Source organism: Sturnira hondurensis, unplaced genomic scaffold (genome assembly GCF_014824575.4).
Source record: "Sturnira hondurensis isolate 20B ecotype Veracruz unplaced genomic scaffold, ASM1482457v3 Scaffold0001221, whole genome shotgun sequence".
Lineage (NCBI taxonomy): Eukaryota > Metazoa > Chordata > Mammalia > Chiroptera > Phyllostomidae > Sturnira > Sturnira hondurensis.
The window spans coordinates 3,014,300-3,039,218 of record NW_028073852.1 but is presented as its reverse complement, the minus strand read 5'-3'; the positions used below and the strand labels follow the sequence as shown (position 1 = coordinate 3,039,218).

The following is a 24,919-nucleotide window of genomic DNA, read 5'->3' as shown; positions in this document are numbered from 1 at the left end:
TGGCCAGGGCCCAGGGGCCCCAGCTCCCTATGCGGAGGATGTGGGAAGACGCTTCCAGCAAAAATTGTAGCCCTTGGCTGGGTGGGACTCCACTCCCAGACTCTGCCTCCAGCGCCAAGCTGTGATTGGCTTGCTGAGCACCAGCCTGGTTCTGAGGACAGGTAGGGACCTGTTGTCCGGGGCTCAGTGGAGCCGGGACGCCTTCCCAGGAACGCCGCTGCGGCCGCTCAGCGCGGAGGCCCAGCCTGTTCTTCAGGGGGGCAGCTGGGAAGCGGAAGCAGAGCAGTAGGTCTGATGACAACTGTGGGGATGGGGGGCAGTCTCGCCCCAGCTGGCAGCCCCCTCTGTCCTGCCTGCCTGGGGGGGGGCCTTACCGGCCTTGCTTGGTGCTGGCAGGGTGGTGGGTGGGACCTCTCTCCACCTGGCTCCCCCCACCCCGGCTGGGGGGTTGGGGGGGTTCATCTCTTTCCTCTGGGAACCAGGCTTGGGCCAGGCTCTGAGGGGCAGGGAAGAGGGGCTCAGCCCTTGGGGGCCCGGAGGAGCCACGAGTTCTGGTTCTGACTTCCATCGGGGGCTGGGTGGCCACTGGGCCTTGGTCTGGGGGAGGCGGAGGCAGCTCAGCAGAGGCCCTGAGAGAGGAAGATGACGCGTCTGCTCTGTCCCCTCTTCCTCGCTGTTTCTGCCTAAATACGACTTTAATCGGGGTCCAGCACCTGGATCACGGGAGGAGTGCCCCCCAATTTATTGTCCCTGTCCCGATGCTGGGGGGTCGGGATACCCTCTGTGATACGTCGGCCCTGTGCTCCCGGGGCTGCCCTCAAAACCCCAGCTACAGGGTGGGGTTGCGTCGCTGCCGGTGACCCCGTATGGCTGTCGGAAAGGAGGTTTGCCGGCCTCTGGGATGTCCCATTGCACCTGCCTGCCACGCAGCACCCCTCCCAGGGCTGTCCCCCCGGAGGGCCTGCCCCCCGCCCTGCCGTGATGCCCGGCACGGAGCGGGCAGTGACGCGTCGTCCAGGTGTGCGTGTCAGAAGAGCGTCCCTGTTAGTGTCCCCAGTGAGGAGTGCCCAGACAGGCCCCCTCCCAAGAGGTGCTTCCCTCTCCCTGCCCAGGCCCGGTCCCCGGGGCCAGTCCCCAGGCCTCTGACACAGGACTGCCTGCCAGGTGGGGACGTTTGCGTCCTTCGGGAGACTGACTGTAGGGATGGCGTTTCACGGGTCACTGTCCGGTACCCCGGACGTCCCAGGTGCTTGCTTGCTGCTCTGGGGGCACGTGGTCTCCTCGCAGCCTGGAGGAGAAAAGGGGCCCAGGAGCCACATTTCTTCTTTGACTTGGACACATCCTCCCTGGGCGGGGCTGGACCCCCCCCTCGGATCTCGGCCCCACCCCCACGCCCTGGGTCTGGGGCAGCAAGGACCAGGGAGCTGTGTCTTTTGTTCCTTGTCTGCTGAGCCTGGAGGAGAAGCTGCCCATTGCCGGGTGACAGTCGCGGACCTTGAAGACTAATGGCAGGTCGGACAGCGGCCCCATTGTAGCTGGGACACAGGGCGGGTGGGGGAGGGGTCACACCCATCCAGAGGGGCAGGCGACCGCATCACCCTTCCTTGGGTCACCTGCCCCTGGGCTGAGCAGCAGAGGCGCTTGCCCCAGTGCGCAGGCCGCCTGCTCCCGTAACGTGTTGTCCTCACCCACCGCGGCAGCCAGTGTGTCAGGGTGGGAGCCCCTCCCGGCGCCGTCTTGGCCATCATTTACTCTGGGCCTGGCGCCCGGGCCTGTCAGTCCAAATCTCGTGGAATCTCACTGAATCCAGCGCTGGTGGGTGGGGCTGCCCCCTCCTTGAACGGTGGGGTGGGGGAACTGAGGCAGAGAGGTGAGCAGTGGGTATTCCACAGCATACTCCTCTGCCCGGCCAGACTTCTGGTCCTGGGAAAAGGGACCAGTTTTAAACGGCTTCTCTGCCACCGCCCCCCCAACCCTGTGGGTCCATGTGTGACTGTTTACAAGGCAGGGACAGAAAGCTCTGCAGTGTCACCCATGCTGCCTCTGAGGAGCTGACAGGTGGGACCACGTTCGTGGTTCTCTCCAGAGCTCTGGCCACTCGGCCCATGACTGTGGCTCCCTCTGTGGACCCCAGGGCTTTTAAGCCCCTGGGCCGCTCTTGCTCCACTCGCCGGATGTGAAAACTGAGGCAAAGCAGAGAAGCCCCCACGGAGGCGAGGGAGTCCCGGGGGGGCGAGGAGGCACCTCCTGCAGCTTCCTGCTCCGAGAGAGGAAGTAGACACAGTGTATTCATTACAAGTGAACGCAGGTTTAGCGTGAGACCCTCACCCTCTGCCCCCTCTGAGCACCCGGCAGGCTGAGAGCCTTCGGAGGCGGAAGAGGGGCTGCTCAGTTCCAAGGCGGCACAGCGTCCTGGGCAGGGCTGGTGTCCTGGCTCAGGGTGGGGGTGACTCCAGGGGGAAGTCCAGACCTGGGGGGGATGGTGCCGATCCCTCCCAGTCTGGCTCCGGCAGGGGCAGGGGAAGGAAGGCTGCTCACCTGCAGTGGGGCCTCGGCTTAGGGCCCGGGGTGTTGAGAGGCAGGTACTGGAGAAGATGGAGGAGGAGGAGGAGGAAGCGAAGGGTCAGGAGTGGGGGGGACACCTCTGAGTTCAGAAGTAGAGGTGGGACTGGAAGGCCCCAACCTCCTCCAGGGCTCCCTGTGGCCCAGTACGTCTCCCTGAGGCTCCTGGGACCACACCCATGCGTCAGCAGCAGCCACCGCCGCCCCCTCGCCCCCCGTGCTGGGTCCCTCAGGCATCCACCCAGCAGCACCTCCTGGTCTCTGCAATGCGGAGACACCTCAGTGCTGGAGGACCCCAGCCCCTCTGCAGGGGTCTCGTGCCACCATCTCCCAGAGCAAATTCTGGGGCCACGTCCATGGTACAACACGGAGACATGAACCCCTAGCCCCACTCCGTATGTGCCTCAGTTTCTCCATTCAGCTAAGCGGCAGAAACTCCTATCAGCTGCCAGTTCATAGGGCTGTTGCGGACATTCCTGAGTCAGGGGTGGCAGGCTGGTCCCCTGAGGGTCTGCATGTTGGGGTGTGGGGTGGGTGAGGGCTCCCCCCAGCTCACCACGGGGACCTCCTAGGACGGGTGGGGAGTGAAGAGTCCTGAGCACGTGGTGGGGGACTCAGGTGCTAATGTGGCCATTAGACCGTGACACCCTAGAGGGGCCTGTGTGACCCCTGAAACTGGGTCTGAATGAATTCCCTCTGTTTTCACAGAGGCTCCTCTTGCCTGGTGTCCTTAGACTGTGGGATGGGGGAGGGAGAGGCCCCGGGCCTCCCTCGACCGTTACCTCCGGCCTGTGCTGGGGACTGATCTGCTGCCGGCACCCGGCCCAGCTGCCAGGCCTGGGCCCTGCGGCTGCCGCAGCAGCACCCAGCTGGGTTCCGGTTCTGGGAAGGGGACTCGGGGTCCCAGGCCTGGGATGATCTGAGTCCCAGCGTTCTGCTAGCTGCTGAGGTCCAGGTGGGAGCCATGCCTGCTGCCAGGTCAGGCTTGGACGTACGTAGGTAGGTGCCCAGCTGAGGCACCGAGGGCCCCTTTACAGACCAGTGGCGAGTCCTCGTGAGCCCTGGGGTGGGAGGTTCAGGGCAGGCAGGGGCGTCCCTGGGGGGGGGGGCTGTGGAGGTTGGGGGCTGGAACCATGCTGGGCACCAGGGTAGGCAGGAAGGACACTGTCCCCGCTCTTGTCCTCTGGGGAATGTTCACGGGTCACCGGCCATTCTTGTTCTTGTTGTTAATAATGACTTTATTGACATAATTCACAGACCATAAAATTCACTCTTTGTGCAGTTCATTGGCTTTTAGCATATTTATGAAGTTAGGTGGCATCACCACTAATTCCAGAACATTTTCTTCACCCCCAGTGCGGTCACGCCCCCACCCGTGGCCTCGCTCAGCTGCGGTCTCTGGGTTCCCCGGCGCAGGTGCATCAGAGAAGCGGGATCCCAGGGCAGGCGGCCTTTGGTGTCCGGCTTCTCTCTCGAAGCTACGCTTCCAAGGTTCTTCCTCCGGTGACGCTCACACTTCATTCCTTTTTGTGGCCGAAGAATTGCACTCCATCGTCAGTTTGCCAGCTGGTGGGGGCTGCCGCCCCGTGTCTCAGTGGCGTGAATCGTTCAGCAGAGCCTGGGGTGGGGCGGGGGGCAGGGTTGGCATGGACGCATTTTCCGTTCTCTGGGGAGAGTGCCAGTCACATGGGACATTTCCACCCACCAGCCCAGGTCGAGTCCACATTGGCCCATTGTGTTTGAACCTGATGGGCCGGGAGCACCTTGAAATTTCCCCTCATCGCAGGTCTCAAATCTGTTTGCGCAGTTTGCTAGGGGTCCTTATTGTTCACTGTGAGCCCAGGCCCAGCTCCCTGGAATCTGATGAATCATCGCGGGGTGGGGTGGGGTGGGGTCTGGGTGCAGGGTCGACACCGGCCCTGCAGCTGCACCCTGGCCCTGACTTGCAGTTTCCTTTGCCTGCACGGGGCCCAGACCGAGACAGAAAGGGGAAGTGGAGGTTTGTCTGCCCTTTCTGTGGGCGCAGGGGGAGGAGTGGGGCTCTGTGTACCCCACCCCCAGCAGGAAAGTGGGGGAGAGAGGACTGGGGTGTGGAAAGCAGCTTCTTTCCCAGAGAGGAAGTGGGGGGCCTTCCCGACTGGCCTTGATGGAGTTGGAGCCCGTGGTGCCCCCTCTCTGGGAGGGTACATGCTGGGGAGGGCTGCCTCTGGGACCTGGGGAGGGAGGGGGCCGCCCCAGGTCTTCCAGGGCTGAGCGCTGCTGCTTCTAGACCATTCCGTGCGTCACACTCCCCAAAGTCACACTATAAAGCGATGCCCGTCCATTGTCATTCCAAACCACCACACAAGTGTGTGAGGAAGCCCTCCATCCCGTCCCCAGTGTCTACTCCTCAGTGAGGTCCTGGGAAGGCCAGGCTCCCTCCCTCCTCCTCCTGCTCCTCCTCCGAGCAGGGCCTCCCTGGTTCTCAGGCAGAAATTACCATATGAATGTACCCTCTTCCCGGAGCTGCTGGCTGGAGGGACCTGGGAAGGGACAGGCTCCTACTCTCCAGGTTCTGTGCTGGCTTCCCAGAGCGACGAAGGCCCCGGGTGTTTTCAGTTCCGCAGTAGGCCGCCCCACCTCCTGCTCCCGGGGGCAGAGGGTGCCGGGGGTGGTTGGGCTCTTTCTGTGGGGAGGGGCGGGCGTGCTGGGTCCCAGCACGTGGGAGACCCCAGGGACTGGCACGACTCCCAAGGGTAACTTTGTTTGGCAGCGGCTTGTGGAAGAACTCATTGTTACTGTAGTTCTAGTCATCTTGGTCTGGTTTCAAAAGTTGCAGCTAATTACTGCAGGAAATGTAGGCTCTCGTTTTCATTATTGATTTTAGATACAGAGAGGAAGGAAGGGAGACGTTTTGGGGGAAGGGAGAGAGAAACATTGTTTCGTTGTTCCACTGATTGCTGTGTTCATTGGTTTCTTGTACGTGCCCTGACCGGGGATTGAACCTGCAACCTTGGTTGTTGGGACAGTGCTGTAACCAGCCGAGCTATCTGGCCAAGGGCTGCAAATGGAGACTCTCAGATAAAACAGATTTGAGTGCTTTGTGAAGTGCTGTGCATCAGCTGGCCCTCTGGGGGCCAGGACGGGGTCTTGTGTGTTTTGGGGGCTCCGGTTGTGTCTCAGTAAGTTCTCTTGACTGGTGTACCTGAATCACTGTACGTTTGGGCTGGTGATAGGTCATGTTTATCTGGACAGGCACCTACTGTGCTGGACAGCACAGTACTGGACGCCGGGAAGAGCCATCGTTGGAGCGTGAAACGCAGACCCCCAGATCCCTGCTGTTGGGCGAGTCTTCCAGGGACACCCTGGTCTGTCCACACGGAGGGCCTGGGCCCAGTCGGTCTGATGGGAGCCCCCTGCCGGCACCGGCTTCACCTCCGCCGCGCCCCTGGGAGAGCCCCTAGGGCCCAGAGCCCCTGCTTTGGTGGGTGGGCTTGGGGGTGGTGTTAGGGCCCTGTCTCCGGCAGGCCCATCTCCGCCCACCTCCTGTCCCCAGCGGGTGCCCCCAGCGCCCCCTCTGGCTGTTTCCGGAGCACAGTTTCCTGAGTGGGCAGGCGCTGTCCCAGGAAGCACATCCATCCTTCCTCCTCCCCTCTCTGCAGCTCCAGGAGGACGATGGAGGCCGGAAGTGGTTAACGTCTCATTCACAGGCTGCCACACATGGAACCAGGGGGGAGGCGCGTGGGAAAGGCTGCAGCCAGCACTGTGGGAACCTCGAGGGGGCGCAGTGTCACCTGGGTCAACGGGGAAGCGGCAGCCATCCCCCGTGATGCTCTGGGGGAGAGGAAGGCAGAGGGAAAGGCAGTGAGTTCACCATTCATTCACTCGTTCATCCAACCAGCAGCGTCTCGCTGGGCGTTTTGGGGTGGGAGGACTTGTGAGCAGTGAAGGAGAGACCTGGAGCTCCCCACGGGTGAGGGAGGCCGCCTTAGACTGGAAGACCAAACGCCCAGTTACAAGTTGTAATCAGGGCTCTCTGGGACGAGAGTGAGGGGCCGGTGAGGATTAGCATCCTGGGAAGACAGTGGGGAGCTTCCAGGAGCCTGGGGAAGAGGACCTGCTGGCGCCCCCCGACCTGAGAGGTTCTGGGGTGGGGGGTGAGGAGCCGGGGGGTCAGTGCACTTGCTGAACTGGAGTGAGGGTGGGGCTTGTGTCCGGCTGACCGACACTCAGGGTGGCTGGGCGGGGCACTGGGCTCTGCCCCCTGCCCATACTCAGCTTTCGTAGGAGGCAAGTCTGATTATATCCCCATTTTACACGTAAGAAAATTGAGGCGCAGAGAGGCAAAGTCCCTTGCCCAGGGCCACGCAGCCAGTGGAAGGAAACGGGATTCTGGTCTTTCCCAGGTGCCGTGGGAGCCCCTCTGGGGAGTGATGGGGTTAATTCACATGCGTACAGTCCGTCCTGGTGATGGCTTGAGCTGTGTGGTCGTGGAGGTGGGAGGTGGGCTGGGCGACTGGGTTTGAGGGGATGGAAAGGGAGGGGGCGAGGCCAGGCCCGGATTTCTAGCTGCCAGAACTGGGTCACAGGTATGGGGTTGGAGGGCCGGCTGGAGGGTCCAGCGCTCAGCGGGGGGGGCATGTTTGGTTTGAGACACCTGGACCCCACTGGGGCGGGACCCTGGGTTCTGGGGCTGGGCACCGTGAGACATCGCTGCTGAGCCTCGGTGGGCTGGGGACTGGGTTCGGCACTGGTGTGCGAATCTGGACAGAGGTTGGCATGGCATTGAATGCCCAGGGGAAGGGTGAAGTTCCTGGGGACAGCGCCCAGCCAGGGACTGGGGCAGAGGCTGGGCAGACACTGAGAGAGGACAGCACCTCGGGAAGGTCTTGGAGGCCTGTCCTCCGAGACCTGGGGTGAGGGCCGACCCCACTGCGCTGTGCGTTTTGGCATGCTGGCCTCCGTCTGGTCAGAGCCCCAAGACCAGAGGTACACTTGGACCAAGCACACACGCATGACTTTTTTTGGGGGGGGAGCCTGAAGCAGCAGGGTGCACGTGTGTTCCTGGGACCCCTTGGAGAGTTGATCCATCGCCATTCCCGCCTCAGAGGGTGCCTGGTGTCGTGGGTCTGGGACTGGCAGGGGCCTTTCTCTGTCTCCTTGGCTGCCTGTCTCCTGTGGAAGAGGGGCGGGGGGGGAGTGGGGGGCGTGCAGTGAGCAGGGGTTCTTTCAGGGTGCAGGACCCAGGGGCGCCGCAGGCACGGTCCCGGTGCTGCCTGCAAAGTCCACCTCACCTAAGGGGCATGCTGGCCCCCAGGCCAAGCCCTGGGCCTCCAGACCCCCTGCCCTCTTGAGCAGGAAGGACCCTGCGGCCGTGGGGACAGGAAGTGACCCCAGCTGCCCCAACTCCTGCCAGCCTTGAGAGCTGGGGCTGCAAATGGTGGGCCACAGGGTTCAATAGGGTGGCCCTGACCCCCTCGACCTACATCCTTCTTGAGCCCCTGTGATATGAGGTGTCCTCTGTGCCTTTTTAGCCCCCTCTGCAGTGACCTGGGCGCTGGGGAGCCTTAGGCAGTGTCAGGCCGAGCTGGTCTGCATGAGAGAAGGCACTTGCTTCCTGTCTTTGGGTTAAAGCTCCCTTCTCCTCAGCCCTGGAATGGGGGTGCCTTGTTGCACCCCAGAGGCCCCAGCTCCCTTTTGTCATGCAGAAGATTCATCAGTTGGGGGAGGCAGAGCCCCCGGTGTCCCCGCCTCCGTCCATTTGCACCCGAGCTCTGGTCTGGTCTGCATCGGCTGACGCCCGAGCTGCTGGGAGAGGGGGCAGGCCCCCCCCTTAGGGGGACATCCCCGATAAGAGGAAATTCCACGCTGTGACAAATGGCCGGTTTCCACCCATCCTCGGCGGGAGGTTCTCTTCTTTCTCTTTTTAACTCTGCACACAATTGCCAAGAACTAACGGAATCTCTGTGGTTGGCCGGCCGTGCGTGCTCTGTGGGCCTGGGTTCTGGGTGAGAGCCCGTTGTGTGGGGGAGGGGGGGAGTTTCCTGGGGTGGGAGAAGCCTCCGGGCACGTCCCCGGATTCTGCGAGGGGAGTGGGCCTTGGAAGATGAAACTAAAAGTCAGCAGCGCGCCCCCCCCCCCGCCCCCGCACAGGCGGCAGGGGGCTCGTCCGCGGCCCGTTCCACATGCAGATTCTCTCTGCGAGGCTTTTTCGGAAGTGAGTGAGGACCCGTTCAGGTTGGAGCCTGTTCTGCCTGGAGATTGATGTCTCAATAGGCCCTGAGCCGCTGGTAAGGTCTGGGCTGCGAACCAGGGAACAGGAGGAGCAGGAGAGGGCCTCTCCCAGCAGGGGGGCGGGGGAGCCTTGGCCGGGCTCCAACTCTGACTTTCCCGATGGGGCCCATTGAAACCGCGTTGGCAGAAACGAAGACCTTCTTGAGATTCCTGCCCAAACAATGGAGGAGAGGCTTGCTTTAAAGGGTTTGGTGAGAGAAAGGCGGGGGGCGGGCCATAAAAGTGGGGCCTCCAACTTCGGGTTGCCTGGGTTGCCTCGGCTCCTGAATGAATCAAGGGGGCGGGCACTGGCCCCGCTGTGTCCCCTCCCGGGTCCTGCAGAGGGCAGAGGGTCCTGGGATTTTCTGATTCATGCACGCTTCCTCGTGCACAGAGTGTGTGAAACTGTGATTTCGTTTCGGGGCCCCTCTTGGAAAAGGGCTGGAGCTCCGAGGGAGAGCGGGACGCAGCCTTTGAGGTTGCGGCTCCCGCCGTTCTCCGCAGAGGCCGGGATGTTTTGCACCGTATTTCTGAGCAGCTTCGGGCCAAGGGGGCCGGGGCTCGGGTTTCTGGCCTCCCTGTTCCCCGCCAGCCTCTGATGAGATGTTCCCCGACCCCAGACAATGTGTGAAATGTAATTCGATTCGGAATCACTTATCGAATTAGGCGAGCCCTGTGCGCCTTTAAAATTCAGCCCTTGGTCCCACCGGCACGATTTGCAAAAGTTGGCCGTTTATAGTCAGCGTTTGCGTCTTCAGAAGGAACAGGAAGTTCCCCAGTGACATTTATGGGGAGTTTGTGGTGGCTGGGATGGGGTCATGGGGACCCGAGGGACAGGGCGGTCTGCAGGGCACAACCCCCGTGTTCGGGGCCCGGGGGGCGGCCGTTCGCAGCCTCAGCTCTTTCCCCCTCATCCCCTTGGCTGCCCCGCTGAATTTTCTGCCTTTGATCATCTGGAACTTTCCTTCTCCCTTCTCTGCCCACAGCCCTGCGCCGCTTCGTGTGTGTCCCTAACAGCACAGCAAGGAGGTAACACAGATAAATTCTGTGCTCCTACCAGACCAAGTGATTTTTTTTAATTGAGGTCCATGGACCTAGGGGTCCTCTGATGAATCCCCACCCCCCCAATTGTCCACATTTATCTGTGGTGTCTCTTCACGTGCCTGTGTTTTTAGGGAAGGAGTCCTTACTCTTTGACCGCGTCTAAAAAAGGTTTATGATACGCACACCAAAACCCCTGACAGACCGGGTTTCTTACGTGGAAGGGACAACTGCGAGTCTGTCTGGAAGTCTGGGAAACCCCGGAATAAATGGACTCCCTGTTCCCGTGTGCTCTCGCCGCCTCCATCCAGACCCACCGCAGGCGCGTGTCTCCCCCCTTGGGTCTGGTGCTCCAGAAACCTTTGCTGAGTGAGTCGGTGAGGTGGCGGGCCTGGTCCGCCAGGACCCCGGGGTCTTTTGCCACCGTCCTGGTGTACCGCCGTTTCTTGAATGTCTTCTATGGGTTTCTGGTTTCCAGCCCCGGTGCATGCCTGCCTTTGCCCTCCCCTGCATTCCCAGAGTCGGTTCACAATAGCTTCTCCCCCCACCCAGCCACGTAGACCAGGAGCGAGGAGTCCGTCCTCTTCGAGGCCCCCGTGGGTTTCGTCAGCTCAGCTGGGCAGCCTCCTGGAGGTGGAGTTTCAGGAGGAGATGGGCATGTTGGTCGTCTGTTCCATGTGGGTCCATCCGGGAGCTTTGGGGCCGCAGGTGGGCCAGGCTTCGCCTACGTCAGCACCTGTGTCCTGGGAGAGCCGACCCTGAGAGGCCCCTGGGGTCCGGGGTCCATGCTTAGCCTGGTAGCTCCGGCCAGGCTTGGTGTCCCTCAGCCTTTTCCTAGAGGCTGTGGAGATGAAGATGCCAATGTCTCTTGATGGGTCTGGGGCTCCAGACCTGATGCCCTTCCAGTTGGATGGGCCCAGCCCCAGGCAGTACCTGTGGGGGCCCTGCCCAGCTTCCAGCACCTTCTGGTCTCGGCAGTGGGGAAGCTGCCCTTCCTTTGACCTTTCCGCAGTGCCGTGGGACCTGCCTGGGTTCACATCCTGCCTCGAGTGAGCTCTGTGACCGGGACCCGTGCCTGGAGGGGCGCTTGGCCCTCAGTGGGCCCGGTAAACACTGCCCGTTGAGGTTCATTTGCCTGCTCACTCGCGTCTTCATTCAGCAAGCACTTTGGTTCTCCAGTTCCCCCGGAGCGGGCGTGGTGGACCAGGCATCCTGAGTCTCACGTGTGGGGGGACACAGAGCATTACTCAGTTGTCTCTGGAGACCACTGGAAAGCGGGGTGCAGGCTCAAGGGAGCAGGGAGGGCAGGCCGATCTGACCCTGGGCCGGGGTCTACTGGACACACACCCAGTGAGGTGGGAGGGAAGGGAGGGGCCCCTCTTGTCGCTGCCCCCCCCCCACCCAGCACTACTTGCTCCCCTTTGAGAGGCCCCTTCGCAGGTGATAGGGAACCTGTCCTTGGAACCACATGTCCCGGTCAGGGTCTCAGACCCAGTGGTGGGGCCTCCGGGGCGCCTGCGCACAGAGAGCTGCCTGGGCCCCTCGCCCCCACGCACCCTGTTGCACAGTGACGGCAGACCGTCCGGCAGGTGGGACCCCACGGTGGGGGGGTGGTCTGGGGGTGTCCCTGCCGCCCGTATGCTCCGGGGACCCTGACGTCTGGCCACCACGAGCGTCTTGGATCTGCTAGGTGACCCTGGCTCCCTGGGTGGGCCCGGCGGATGGCCTGGCAGTGTCCGCGGCCCCGTGGGTCTTGCTCTCTGCTTGGTCGCTGTGGGTGGTGAGTCGGCAGGGCCAGTGCGGACAGAGGCATTGGGGTGAGGCTGAGGTTTGTAGGGGTGGAACTTGGGGGCTGTTGCTGGGACGCTGACAGGCAGGGATACGGCGGGCAGAGAAGGGGTCCCCGGGTGCCGGTTTCCGGTCACGCCTTGCCAGCCTGCTGTGCGGAGCCCACTCTGTGGCGGCCTCAGGGCTGTGCTGCAGCGTGAACTCCCCGAAAGGCATCCCACAGCCCCAGCCCCAGCGAGCCACAGACAGCGATCCAATCCCATCATCCTTGGCAAGCCCTGGGGTGGGGTCAGTGTGTGTCCCTTGGAGCAGATGTCCTCAGATGGCGCTGGCTTGGGCTGTGAGTTCCAGCCCCTGCAAAGGCACCAGAAGAACAAGGTCACTGTTCAGGGGTGCGGTTGGGGGGGGGGAGCTCTGCCCCTTCCCTTTTCTCCCTGCTCTAGGACCCCCTCCCCTGCCCCAAATCCTGAGAAAAGGCCCCCAGCAGGTGCCTGTGGTGAAGGAGGGGGCTGGGCCAGGACTCACAGGGGCACCTGCAGAGAGCCATTTCAGCCTGGCCTGCTGCCCGCAGGGCCGCCCTGGCCGGGGGAGGACGGGGCTGCTCTCACGGGGTACTTCCGGGCAGCGCTGGGCACAAGAGGCTCAGGCCCGAGTGCAGCATCCGGACCATGGCTGTCCCCCGAGCATGCGGCACTCACAGCACAGTGGGGTTCTTTCCAGCCCCTCCGGCCGGGCTGCTTCCCCGACACAGTGGCCTTGGGGGCTGCGGCCCCTGTCCCATGCAGTGCTCCCTCATCGAGGGCACCGTCCACACTCTGTCCTGCAACCACCGTTTTCACGTTGCAGCTTTTGGTGGCCAGACTCATGTCAGCGTGCCCTTGGGCTGCGGAGGGGTGCATAGAATGGACAGTGCCCACCAGGGGCCCCCAAGGGAGACCAGAGCGGACCCGCCTGGGCGGAAGGAGGGGGCTTTGCTGGGCTTTTATCATCACTTCTCTGGCAAGGCCCCCGCGGGCAGGATGTTTGCTTTGGTTCGGGTTTCTGCTGTGGATGTGGTGCCTGCGGCCCAGTGGCTGCTCCCGGGATGTGCGGGGAAGCGAGGGGCGGTTCGGGGTCTCCCCACCCCCCAGGCCTGCCCAGGAGGGGCCAATGGATGGAGGGGTGCGTGGAGGCGGGTTGGAGAATGTCTCCCGGCTGGCAGATGGAAGCAATTTTTAGTCACGTGGGCAGAGTGGAGCCCTGCCCCACAAGGCGGCCGGTGTCTGTCTCCAGGAAGCTGCTCGGCAGCCACATGGGGGGCCAGATGCTGCTCTCATCTTTGTTTATTGGAAGCAGCAAGGCCGGGAGAGGGTTTCCGAGGAGGGAGGCGGCTGCCCCGGCAAGTGGCGGTTCTCATCCCCCTTCTGGGTCCTGGGTGGTCATGTGGTCCCCCTGCTGTCCTTCGCCCTTCCCTGGCCTCGGGGTGGGCAGCGTGGGCCCTGGGGACTCCTGGCTTTCTTACCTGTGTTCCTCTTTTCTCGGCCCCTCAGTTCTGTGAGGTAGGGACTCCTGGGAAACGGGCACGAGGGACCAGCCCGGTGTCTGGAACGGGGCGGCCGGTTGTCCTGGCGCCTTCCTCACCCGCAGCCCCGGGCAGGCCTGGGTGCCAGGGGGCGGGGGCCAGCCCTGCTGTCCTCGCTCCTGCGGTGGGGTGCTGGGCAGTGGAGATTCAGCGGCCATGGGGGGGGTCGCTGGGCCCGCCGGGGCAGAGTCAGTTGTTTCCCCAGGAAGTGGACATGCAGTTTCCTAAAACTCTGTGCCGACCTTCCGGCCTGGGGCCCGGTGTCCTGGCCTTCCCGAGGCCGGGCAAGAGCAGGTGGTCTGGAGGGCAGGGTCAGGGGTGAAGCCCAGGGAACCAGCCAGCCCCTCCAGAGGGTGTCAGGACATACTTTGTGGTCACCCCTGAGCTCAGGGTGCAGCTGGAGAAACCAGAGGTCCTCCGCGGGAGTGGGACGCCTCAGGTCCCCAGGGGTGTCCCCGGGGCCGCCGGGGCGGAGAGGCTGCAGAAAGGAGGAAGGCGCTGACCTGCAGACGGCAGAGGCCTGAGATTTTGAGCTCAGCCCCACCTGTCTGTTTGGCTGCTGGCCTGAAAGCAGAACCGCATCCTGGCCGTGCGGTGGGGCCGGCAGAGGAAGTGGCCACCTGGACCCAGCGGGGTGGGGCGGTGCCTGGGCGCTGTTCTCCCCAGAACGGCCAGGCCAGGGAGCAGGGCTCAGCACCAGGAGACCCCACCGGGCACTCCTGCCGCCCCAGGGCTCTCAGCGGGTACGTGGGATGGAACCCACCTCACCCAGGAGTGGCAGGGCGGACTCCCTCACCCAGGGAGTGGAGGCGCTGGTGCCTTGCCTCCATTTTCACAGGCTGTCCTCGCCTCTGTCCTGGCCCAGGCTGTACGCCCCGCGGGGCCCGGAGGCCCTGCAGGCTGCAGCAGGAGACGGGGTGTCTGTGAGGCAGGTGAGGGAGATGGAGAGGCCCACTGGGTACCCCAGGCACTGTCCTGTGAGTGGTGCTCCAGGGCAAAGCTCAGGGGGTGGGGAGGTGGGGGTCAGGGGACAGTCCTGCCCCAGAGACAGGTCTGAGGGTCTGTGGTGGCGCTCTGCGGGCTCTGGCGGGCGCCTGCGGGTAGCCTGACACCTCTGCTCTTCCTTCCCCAGCCACCGAGGCGGCTCCCGGCTGTGCTGGCGACATGGCCGACGCCCCTAGAGATGCCGGGCTCAAGCAGGCCCCTGCCCCTCGGAATGAGAAGGCCCCCGCGGACTTCGGCTACGTGGGGATCGACTCCATCCTGGAGCAGATGCGCAGGAAGGCCATGAAGCAGGGCTTCGAGTTCAACATCATGGTGGTCGGTGAGCCCTGCGCCCCGGGCCCAGTCTCCGCTTCTGTGATGGCGAAGGCTGCCCCTGAGGTCCCAGCCCCTCTCAGGAGGGGGCTGGAACCCGCCTGCCTGGGATTGGTGGGCCCCCGTGGCTGGAAGGCCTGGGGTCCAGCCATGTACTGTGGGAGCCGGACCACTGCCCGGCTCTCTCTGACCCTGGGCCCCCACTGAGAGGAGGGTGCCCCGGCCTCACTGAGTCACAGGGCCCGTGAACCCCTGACCGGAGCCCCACCGACCCCCACTGACAGCCCATTCTCTCCCCAGGGCAGAGCGGCTTGGGGAAGTCCACCTTGATCAACACCCTCTTCAAATCCAAAATCAGCCGGAAGTCGGTGCAGCAGCCCGCCTCGGAGGAGCGCATCCCGAAGACCATCGAGATCAAGTCCATCACACACGGTGAGCGCTGGCCAGGGCCCTGAGCCAGAGACTCGCAGCCACTCTGCTGGGCATGTTAGCTGTGGGTCCCAGGTGAGGGGCCAGCTCTCCAGGACCCCTGAGCCGACTCATAGAGACAACCGCGCTGTCCACCGGAAATCATGGGCGTCAGTGCCACCAGCCCCTGCTGGACTTCTGTGGTGGTGGCTCTTGTGTCCCTGGCATAACTGGGGTGTCATCGCTAGTCACTCTGGGGCGCCCCAGTGGGCCTCGTTAGGGCGGGGTAGGCCAGGCTGCGGGGTCTCCTTGTACTAGACAGGGCCCAGCCCACGGGGGAGTCCGGTCCCGGGCCTGCCCCTGAGCTCAGCGGGTGCTGTGACCCCCGCAGATATCGAGGAGAAGGGCGTCCGCATGAAGCTGACGGTCATCGACACGCCGGGCTTCGGGGACCACATCAACAACGAGAACTGGTGAGGGCCGAGGGAGCTTGGCGGAAATCCGTGAACGGGCGCTGCTGAGCCCCGCGAGTCTTGCCCTTCCCCACCCACCTCCAAGGTCAGGGTCTACGAGGAGGCTCATCCCCGCTCAGGGTCTCGCACCCTGGCACGTGCGCCGGGCTCTGGGACTGGGGGGCCCGGCGGGGGCGGGGTGGCCCTGAGCTCGGCGGGAGCTGCGTGCCGGCTGACCGGCGGCTGACCGGCGCCTGCCCGTAGCTGGCAGCCCATCATGAAGTTCATCAACGACCAGTACGAGAAGTACCTGCAGGAGGAGGTCAACATCAACAGGAAGAAGCGGATCCCCGACACGCGCGTGCACTGCTGCCTGTATTTCATCCCGGCCACCGGCCACTCGTACGTGCCCTGCGTGGCTGTGCGCCGGGGGGCGGGCGGGGGCGGCACCCCTGCATGGGCGTGGAGAGCCCAGACCAGGCCTCTGGGTGCTCCCGGAACCCCATCCGGGCCTGAGGCGGGTGACTCCCTGCGCCCCCTCCCCCATCCTGTCTCTGTTCCTGTCCCCGTTCCTGTCTCTGTCCTGCCAGCCACTCTCTCACCCTCGTTCCATTCCAGCCTCAGGCCCCTGGACATTGAGTTCATGAAGCGCCTCAGCAAAGTGGTCAACATCGTTCCAGTCATCGCCAAGGCCGACACGCTGACCCTGGAGGAGAGGGTCTACTTCAAGCAGCGGGTAGGGCCCTGCCCCTGCCCCTGCCCCCGCCCCGGGCGGGAGCCAGGCCCTTGGGGGGTCAGGCACAACATGCCAGGTTTCTGTTAAGTAGAAGAGGAAGTCAGAAAGGGGCGGCCTCCACCGATGGGACAGGCTCCGTGCAGGGGACAGGTGGCCGCCTCTTCCTCATCTGCTGTGGTTGCGGCACCGGCCATGTAGGGAGGGGTGTGAACAGGAGGGCCGCCCGGGGCCGCCACTTCTACGAGGGCCATGTCAGGGCCACCTGGGAGCCCAAAAGCCGCGGTGCTAGCCACCCCCCTGCAGAGCCTCTGCCCCAGGTGCCTTGGGTTTTCCCAGCATGCTCTGGGGAGGACACCCCCCTGGCAGGGGGGTATGTCTGTAGGGATGTGTCAACTGGACATCTGTGTGGGCGCCTGTCCCTGCAAAGGGAGGTGACAGTTGGACGCAAGCAAGTGTGCGCTGGGCTGCAGGCAGGACCTGGGCAGGCACTTGAGGTCGCAGTGACAGGAGTGCCTGGTAGAGTTCAGTGTGAGCAAGGGCTCGGCCACCCGAGGGTGATGAACTGGAGAGGGAGGCTGGGAGACACCGGGACAGCAACCCAGGTCCCTGGGCAGCTGTGGGTCTCCACTCAAGGCACAAGAGCTGGAGAATATCAAGGTCACAGGCTCTCCAGAGCCCGCCCTAGAGCCAGCCCCAGTCTGGGGCTGCTGGGGCTGGAGGTGACAGAAAGGGCAGGCAGCACCACACAGGTCCAGCTTGCCACTGGACGGTGCCCACACGTCTCCTCTCTGGGTCCCCAGATCACCGCCGACCTGCTGTCCAATGGCATTGACGTGTACCCCCAGAAGGAGTTTGATGAGGACGCGGAGGACCGGCTGGTGAACGAGAAGTTCCGGGTGAGTGAGTTGTCCTGGATGCTGGTCCTGGTGCAGGGTGTGGGCGGGGTCTCCCTGCCCCTTCGGGGGTCCGAGGAAAGGTGGGGAGGGGGTGGACTGGCAGGGCCGGGAGCAGAGTGTCCACAGTGGCCCTCCCGGGTCAGGGGCCTCAGTTTTGGGGCCCCACGCTCAGACGCTGCTCCCGGGGCCCACACGTGACCCACGCTGCCTGCCCTCCCCCAGGAGATGATCCCGTTCGCCGTGGTGGGCAGCGACCACGAGTACCAGGTGAACGGGAAGCGGATCCTCGGCAGGAAAACCAAGTGGGGCACCATCGAAGGTAACTGCCCAGCCTGCACCCGGGGCCACCGCACAGACTGGCATGATGACGCCACCCCTGCCCCCCACTCCAGGGCTGCCTGTCAAGGCCTGGGGGGCACCCTCAGAACCTCATCCCTTGTTTCCCCCCACACACACACACAGCCACCGGGAGGGGCCCACCAAGGAATAACCCAGGGGGCAAGTCATCCATTCAGGGGCCGTTGGCTGACAGAGCTGTGTCCCCACCTGGGTCCCTCACGGATGTGGAAGTGTCCAGGGAGGAGGGGTGACATGGGCGCTGCTGAGTGCTGAGTCTGGCAGCTGTGTGGCCCTGGGCAGGCTGGACCCTCTGGGCCTAGGAAAGGGCTGGTCTGCAGCTCTGCCCAGCCCTGAGAACCCCCAGGTGCCGGGCCACCCCCCCCCCACACACACACACACATTCTCAGGGCCTCCACGGCATGGTGTCCTGGGTCTGTTGTGACACATCAGCACAGATGGGGTGGCTGACAACAGATGCTCATTCTCTCCTGGTTTGGAGGCCAGACGTCCAAAACCAAGGCGTGGGCAGGCTCGGATCCGTGCGAGGGAGAATCTTTCGGGCCTCTCTCCTGGCGGCTGCGGCCCTGCCTGGCATCCTCGGCGTGTGGCCGCACCCCTGCTCTCGGCTCAGCCTTCTGCGTGTCTGTCCCCCGCCCTTAGGAAGGCGTCAGCTGTTGGCTCTAGGGCCCATGGGTCTTTCCCCAAATGACTCCCCATCCACAGTGCTGAGGGTTGGCAGTTGGGCGTGATCTGGGGGGACACAGTGCCACCCCCCCATGGTGGTTCCCCCCTAGGTGGGGTGAACCCAGGCATTTCCTTTCTTCTCCCCTCCGCTTTTCCCTGTGTAGACCGGAGGAGGGGGAGGGCAGGCTGAAACAGGCCACTTTGCTCCCTGCTTCTTGGCTGAAAGGCCCGGTAGAGAAGGAAGCAGAACGCACCAGGCCACTTCTGCAGCCCCCACCTGGCTCTTTGGAGTCGGTTCTTGTCTCCGCCATCTGGGGCCTCAGTCTTCACCATCCATGAAGTGGGCACAGCGAGCCCAGATTTGGGGGAGATGAGAAACAGTGCGGGGAGCACTGGAGCTTGGGGGGCAGAATGCTCTAAGAAGCTGGCACTAATGAGAACTGCTGGGTGTCCAGCAGGCCCCCGGCCGGCTTGCTTTACGTTGAATCTTCGAAGCACCCAGAGCTGTGTGTGCCCCTCCCAGCAGGGCCAGAAAGCCCGCCCGGCTCTGGAGCCTGTGGGCCCTCCAGCGTGGGCTGGATCCTGGGGGAGGGTGGAGAGGCGCCCACGTAGGACTGGCGGAGGGTGCAGGCTGGGTGTCTCCGCATCTGCCCTGATGCGGAGGGGCCTTGACCCTGGGGTGTCCCTTGTCCAGGGGCCTTGACCCTTGTCCAGGGGCCTTGACCCTGGGGTGTCCCTGAAGGCCGCTCACCTCCCTGTCCACTGAGGCGGTCTCAGCCCGGCCTGGCTTGGCCCCTCCTCCTTCATCTCCTTTTTTCCTGGAGTCTTGCTGTTCAGAACCTTTTATATGAAGCCACGTTTTGGAGGGAGATCTCTGGGGTTAGAAAGAGGCAATAGGGAGGGACCTGGGAGGGGTGGGGGAGGGCCGCACGGAGATGGACAGGCGTCTGCTGCCCCCTGGTGGCCACCCTGCAGCCGGTAACGGAAACAGGATTTGCTGGAAAGTGAGCGAGGCTGTTTGTGCCTCGCTCCCGCTCCCGTTGGTGTCCCTGTCCGACCCGTTCGTGCCCTGTGCATTGTTGTCGTGGTGCCACCGACTCCTGTTTGGGGTCTTTGAAAGCAGCAGCCCCATGGAGCTGTAGGGACGGTGGTGAGGTGGCAGTCCCTGTGTTCCCTGCAGCCTTTTGTGGGCCCCACCCTGGAACAGCTGCTCCGTGCTCCCCCTGGGCGAGTGTGTGGGTGCTTTGCCTCACTCTTGTGCACCTGCCCCTCCCCTGTACTCCGTCTTTGTCCCCCGCCATCCTGAGGCATCTCCCCTCCGTAGAAAGCACCTGCAGTGTTTCCCAGAGCAAGGTGAGTGTGGCGGAACTCACAGGTGCCTCACTCCGTCCTCTCACACCCCTGAGAAGTGGGCGGCAGTTATTACTGCCATTTCCCAGATGAGGAAACCGAGGGTCAGCGAGGCCAGGAAGCATCTGTCCCACACTGGTGTTCTCTCTCTGCCTTTCTCTCTCTGCCTCTCTCTGTTTCTCTCTCTGAGTCTTGGCCTGGTTGCTGTGCCATCTCCCTGCTTTTCCAGAACTTTCTGGAGAGCGGGAGCTGAATCAGTCCTGTCACCACAGCCTCCCCAGCGCCTGGCGCCTGCCAGGGGCCCCATGCTCACCTGCGGAGCGGTGGCTGTCCCTGCCCACCTGCCCAAACTTGTCTTTATACCCGAGCTGCTGGGGCGGGGGGGGAGGGGCGGGGGGGCGGGGGGCTCCCAGCCCCACTAGAGCCCTCTGTCTCCCTCCTCAGTTGAGAACACTGCACACTGTGAGTTTGCTTACCTGCGGGACCTCCTCATCAGGTGAGAGCCGGGACCATGCGGGGGTTGGGGGCTGGGACCGCAGTCCTACCGTCTGCCTGCCCTCCCTGGGGCGGGCCTGGGGGCCCCGTTTCTGAAACACCTTCTAGGAATAAAGCAAGTGAAACCCCTTTGCAGCCACCTGAGCCCGCTGGGTGGGGAGGGCCGAGTTCCACTCGGGGTGAGTCCGCAGATCCAGGGCCCCAGGAGTCCGGGCGCTGGGCGGAGCGTCTCCCCAGCTCCCATCCCACCCTTTGACCTGACTGTGTCTTCCCCTTGATTTCCCTGAGCCCAGACAAGGAGTAGACTCTCCTCTGGGTGCAGTGCAGAGGGTGGGGGCTCCTGTCCAGGAACATAGGGCTCCTGCCAGCAGGTGGATGGCTATTGGGGATGAGGCATCTCTTGGGGACTCCGGGTTGGGGACGTGTGTTGGAGGAGCCTGGTTGAGGAAGGACACCCACCCCAGGCTCTTCCGACCCTCTCCCCACATCTGCCCTCTCTGCCCTGCTGATCGATCAGGCAGAGCAGGGGTCTGAGCCCAGGACTAGCCGGGTGGAACGGCGGGGCTGTGGTTGCCCCTGCCCACACTGCTGGCCTCTGGTCTGGCACTTCCCAGCTGGTGGAGGGACACCCCAGCCCTGCCCTCCTCTGTGTCTGCACCCAGCCCCTGTCCCTGGACAGGCCACAGGCTTGACACAGAGGAGAGGGGACACGTTAGAACACAGGTCCTGAGAAGGTTTGGGGTTGCCATAGAGACTGCCCCTCCCGCAAGGCCAGCCCGCCTGAGCTTGGGCTTGAATCACCCACTGGTGGAGCCCGGCAGGGGCATTGGGGGTGGGGAGGGCAGCAGCGGGGGTCCTGGGCCAGGCCGAGCGAGGGCAGCACCATCTCCGCTGCCCTGCCACCTCGTGCCCCTCCCACCCACACCCTCTCCCGGCCCCCAGGACGCACATGCAGAACATCAAAGACATCACCAGCAGCATCCACTTTGAGGCGTACCGAGTGAAGCGCCTGCACGAGAGCAACGTGTCCAATGGCGTGGAGGACCAGGAGCCCGAAGCGCAGGAGCTGTAGACCCCCCAACCCCAGGACCCCGCCCCCCCAGCCCGCCCACTTGCCCCATTTTCTCTCCTATCATTTTCTCCATTTTTCCTCATCCTCTGCCCTGCACCGCCAAGGACGAGAGAACGAATCCCCCAAAGGTGATCATTACTGGCCATGCCTGAGGTCTGGGAAAGGCTGGACCACAGCTGGGAGAGGCGGGCAAGGGCCCACTGAGTCCATGCCCACCCCGACCTGGGGCCCAGCTCCTGGGGGCTGCAGGAGGAGCCTCCTGCTCTTGGTACCCCCGCACCCCCAGCCGTCGTCTCAGCCCCTGGAGCATGCCAGGGTTGTGCCAGGGGCGTGGAGCCAGCAGGGGGTGGAGACCCGGAGCCCCTTCCGGTCTCCTTCCTGCACTACGTGGGCCGGGACTAATACCACATAACCCAGAGAGCTCTCCTCGGATCCCTTGGCCCCCACCAAGGGGAGAGGAGCTCATCCCACGAGGCACAGGTTGCCAATTGCTTAGAGGTGGCGGGGGGAGGGGGGGCCATCCGCCGCCACCCGCCCACCAGCCCGTGAGCTCACCCGGAGCAGAAAGTGCCTTTATCACAGACGTCCACTTGACCTGCAGACTCCCAGCCGGCCCCTGGATGGGAGATGGGGACCGGCTGGAGAGGAGGTGTGTCTTCATCTCCCCATTGTCCCCCTAGCTGGGATTCAATTGAGGGCTCAGAGGGAAAAAAGAGACGCACCCCCACCCACTGAATTTTGGGAAGGTCCAAGCAAGTAAGGCAGTTGAGGGAGGCAGGTGCCCGAAACAAGGGAGGGGGAGGCTGGGTGGGCTGATGCTGGATGTTCAGTGGTCCCAGTGGCCTCGGTGCCTGCCCCATGTGACTGAGCATGTGCTTGTGTGTGTCCGTCCATCTGTCCGTCTGGACACCCACTGGGCCCAAGATGCTCTGGTTAAATTAAGGCCCAGGCAGCCACCCCAGCTGCGCACCCAGCCTCCCCAGCCTGGCCTGGCTGCTCTGCGGCCTGGGGAGGCGGAGGCTGGGAAAGCCTGACTTCCTGTTGCCCTGAGTGCGCCTGGGTTCTTGCACCCCAAGGCCCATGGTGAAGACCTCCAAAGAGAGAGAGGTCAGGGGTCAGGGCGCACAGCCCACCGCTGGCTGCAGAGCAGGATTTCACATCAGCAGGGCCCACTGGCCTCTCGTGCTCCCTGGCCCTGCAGCTCCATGAGGGGACCTGCGGGAGCCGTCCACAGTGCGCAGCAGGCCCGAGGGGCTTCCACATCGCACGCTCACTCCCCACCTCCCAGAGGCGGGGTGGGGGGGGGCCCTTAGCAAACAGTTTACTTGCCGACTTGCCATGTTTTTGCCAAAACCGTGACTTAGCAGGGCATGCCCGCCCCCAGCACTAAGCCGGAGCAGCGTGGGCAGCCCCCCGGGTGGGCACGCCCCACCAGACCCCACGCTGCCAGGGCTCCGGCATCCGGCCCTGGGATGCCTTCGCTTCCCTTCTCCGTAGCCAGAAAATTCGTTAGTTTCACGGGGCGTGTTCCGCAGTGGCCTTTGTCTATGTGCCTCCTGAGAAATCCGTCTCTTTTTGTATAAATAACAAAGTGTTGAAAGTGTATTTCCTGAAATAAATGTTCCAAATGCGGACTTGGAAGGCTCGGGGTGGAGTTCTTCACGGGCCTCCTGGTGAGAGTCTGCGCGCAGGGGGTGGGGGGGGGTGGTGCCGGGGGTTATTCTGTCTCCTTGGGGGACGGAGAGGCACTCAGGTGTGAGGTTCGGGAAAGGGAGACTGAACCGACACTCCAGGTGCCGGAGCCTTTGAAAGGTCCGCTCCGGGAGCTGCTTCCCTGGATGCAGCCCTGGACGTACAGTCATTGGACGGAAGCCTCGGGCCTGGTCAGTGTTTGACAATAATTTCAGCCGATTTCACGTATTCCGAACTGGGCTCCGAGGACACTGGAATTTCAGAGGCAGCCCCGTGGGCTTTCTCTGTACCTGTGGGAGGCGGGGCTTCCCAAGAGCACCTCCCCTGCTTGGCTGCAGAGTTCAAACGAGCCAGAAAAATAGAGCGAGCGGGCAGTCGGGGGCTTGTCCAGCCCCTGCCCTGTGTGTGTCCCCACCCTGCGTGAAGGCCTGGGGTGTGCCAGGTGAAGACCTGGGCAGAAGCCAGAGGGGAGCTGGCTGACGGGGGGCTCCTGGGTCCTGACCAGGGGCGCCCCCCTCCGCATCCTAAACACGACTTTCTAATGACAAGAGCAGCATATACAACGGAGGCCGTGTGGGAAACGCCAGGAAGAAACCCACACAAAGAAATGAAACACCCGGCCATCCTCCCCGTCCCTGTGGTTTGGGGGTCCTGAGGGGAGGGAGATGGGGCGTGCGGGAAGGGTGGAGCCATGGGGACGCCCGTGTGTGCAGCCGAGGAATTCGGAGCTGCTGTGTCTCAGTCCCGCCCTGCAGGGGTCCCCACGCCCCACCCCCGTTCACCCCCAGTAGGTGCCCACCCCCACTCTGCAGCCTCCCCACCGTTGCTCTGATGAACAACTTCCCGAGTCCGTCCCAGGAAGAAAATTAAGTCCCCGAAGGAACTGCCACGTGGAGAGGCGGGGCCCAGTCTAGGCTCAGCAATCAGGGCCCCCTTGGGCAGTGGGGCTGACGGCGGGGCTGGGGGATGGGTGTCCTTGCCTCTGGCCACAGTGGACACAGCTCAGAATCCAGATTCTGCCCCGACTCTGGGCGCCATCCCGGCCCCACCACCTGGCTTCCTTCTCCAACTCATCCCGGCTGCCTCCTGGTGCCCCGTCACCGGGAGCCCCAACTCCCAGGGCTCGGTTTGCAAAGATTCTCACCTACATGGTCCCTCTGGAGAGGGCACATCGGACGGAGGCTGCCGAGTCCACAGCACAGATGGGGACACTGAGGCTGCAGGCCATGCAGCAGCTTGGTGGAGGGGCTGGACCCCGGGTTTCCGCCTGCAGGGGCCTCACTGGGGTGCCTCTTGGCAGCTTTTCTGTGCCGCCCCACCCTGGGTGGGGCCCGGTCTCAGAGGGGGAGAGCATGCCCACGGGAGACTGGTACACATGCAACCCCCCACACACGCACAGTGCACAGCATGGGGAGCATCGGGCCCTAACCGCCTGCCGGGCTGGGGCTTGCTGTGGGGTTGCCCCCTGGAGGGTGGGGGCCGGACCAGCGCACTGAGGGGCAGGGCAGAGGGACAGGCGAGGAGGCGACACGCTGGCAGCCATTACACAACCGGCGTTACGACACCGCCTCACGGAGCCCAGCGATGGAAACCAGAGACACCCGTCAGCGCACCCCCAAATGGGCAAAGAAGGGCCCCCGACCATCTGCAAACCTCCTGCAGCCCTGTTCTCCTGAGTCGGCCCCAGGAAGGCACAGAGGGCAGGGCGTGTCAGCCGCGGTCCCCCGCCCCCCCCCCCCCCCCCCCCCCCCGGGCTTCTCGCCTCAGTTTTGTTTCCCGAGAGGCTGCCACCTTTCAGCTGCCGGGTATGCCCCCCACCCGCCGCCCCCACGCCCCGCGTGTTTCGCAGGCCCCTGGCCTGTGTTGGTTTGCCAAGGTCTGCGCGGGCAGCGTCCTCGGGACGGCTGTGCATCCTGGTTCTTCCGCCTGCCAGCTGGGGGACTCGGAGCCAGTGACTCAACGTAGGTCCATGCCTCAGTTTCCCCACATGAGAAATGATGGCGAACCACCCAACACACAGGACGGTTTCGACGGACAGTCCCACCGACGTTAGCCATCATCGTCGCCCACATCACTGCTGCTGCGAACCCCATATCTGTGTCCCCCTCAGGTTCACGGGCTGGAGCCCTGCCCCCCACTTGGACGGTGCTGGAGGTGGGACTTTTGCAGGGATCAGGGTTAGATGAGGTTGTGCACGTGGGGCCCTCAGGGTGGGATTAGGGCCCTTCTGAGACCAGGAAGGGACTGGAGAGCTCGCTCTCCGCGTGCTTGCAC

The 24,919-nt window shown here is 63.8% G+C and overlaps 1 protein-coding gene across 8 annotated transcripts in view; it reads left to right on the top strand.

The window, feature by feature from the left end:
* SEPTIN9 (septin 9) overlaps positions 1-21,710 on the top strand; it is a 121,206-nt gene extending 99,496 nt beyond the window's left edge. For 6 of the 8 annotated variants that reach the window (XM_037064599.1, XM_037064612.1, XM_037064590.1 and 3 more), the window contains 9 exons: positions 14,337-14,528; positions 14,822-14,953; positions 15,321-15,402; positions 15,646-15,783; positions 16,000-16,117; positions 16,918-17,013; positions 17,236-17,332; positions 19,831-19,882; positions 20,824-21,710. In XM_037064599.1, coding sequence (XP_036920494.1) covers positions 14,337-14,528; positions 14,822-14,953; positions 15,321-15,402; positions 15,646-15,783; positions 16,000-16,117; positions 16,918-17,013; positions 17,236-17,332; positions 19,831-19,882; positions 20,824-20,953 — 1,037 coding nt within the window. In that variant the 3' untranslated portion in view covers positions 20,954-21,710. Of the gene's footprint in view, positions 1-1,490; positions 1,513-14,332; positions 14,529-14,821; positions 14,954-15,320; positions 15,403-15,645; positions 15,784-15,999; positions 16,118-16,917; positions 17,014-17,235; positions 17,333-19,830; positions 19,883-20,823 lie in introns of those variants that run through there. The other 2 variants (XM_037064618.1, XM_037064621.1) reach the window with 2 other exon arrangements.
* The last annotated feature ends 3,209 nt before the right edge of the window (positions 21,711-24,919 follow it).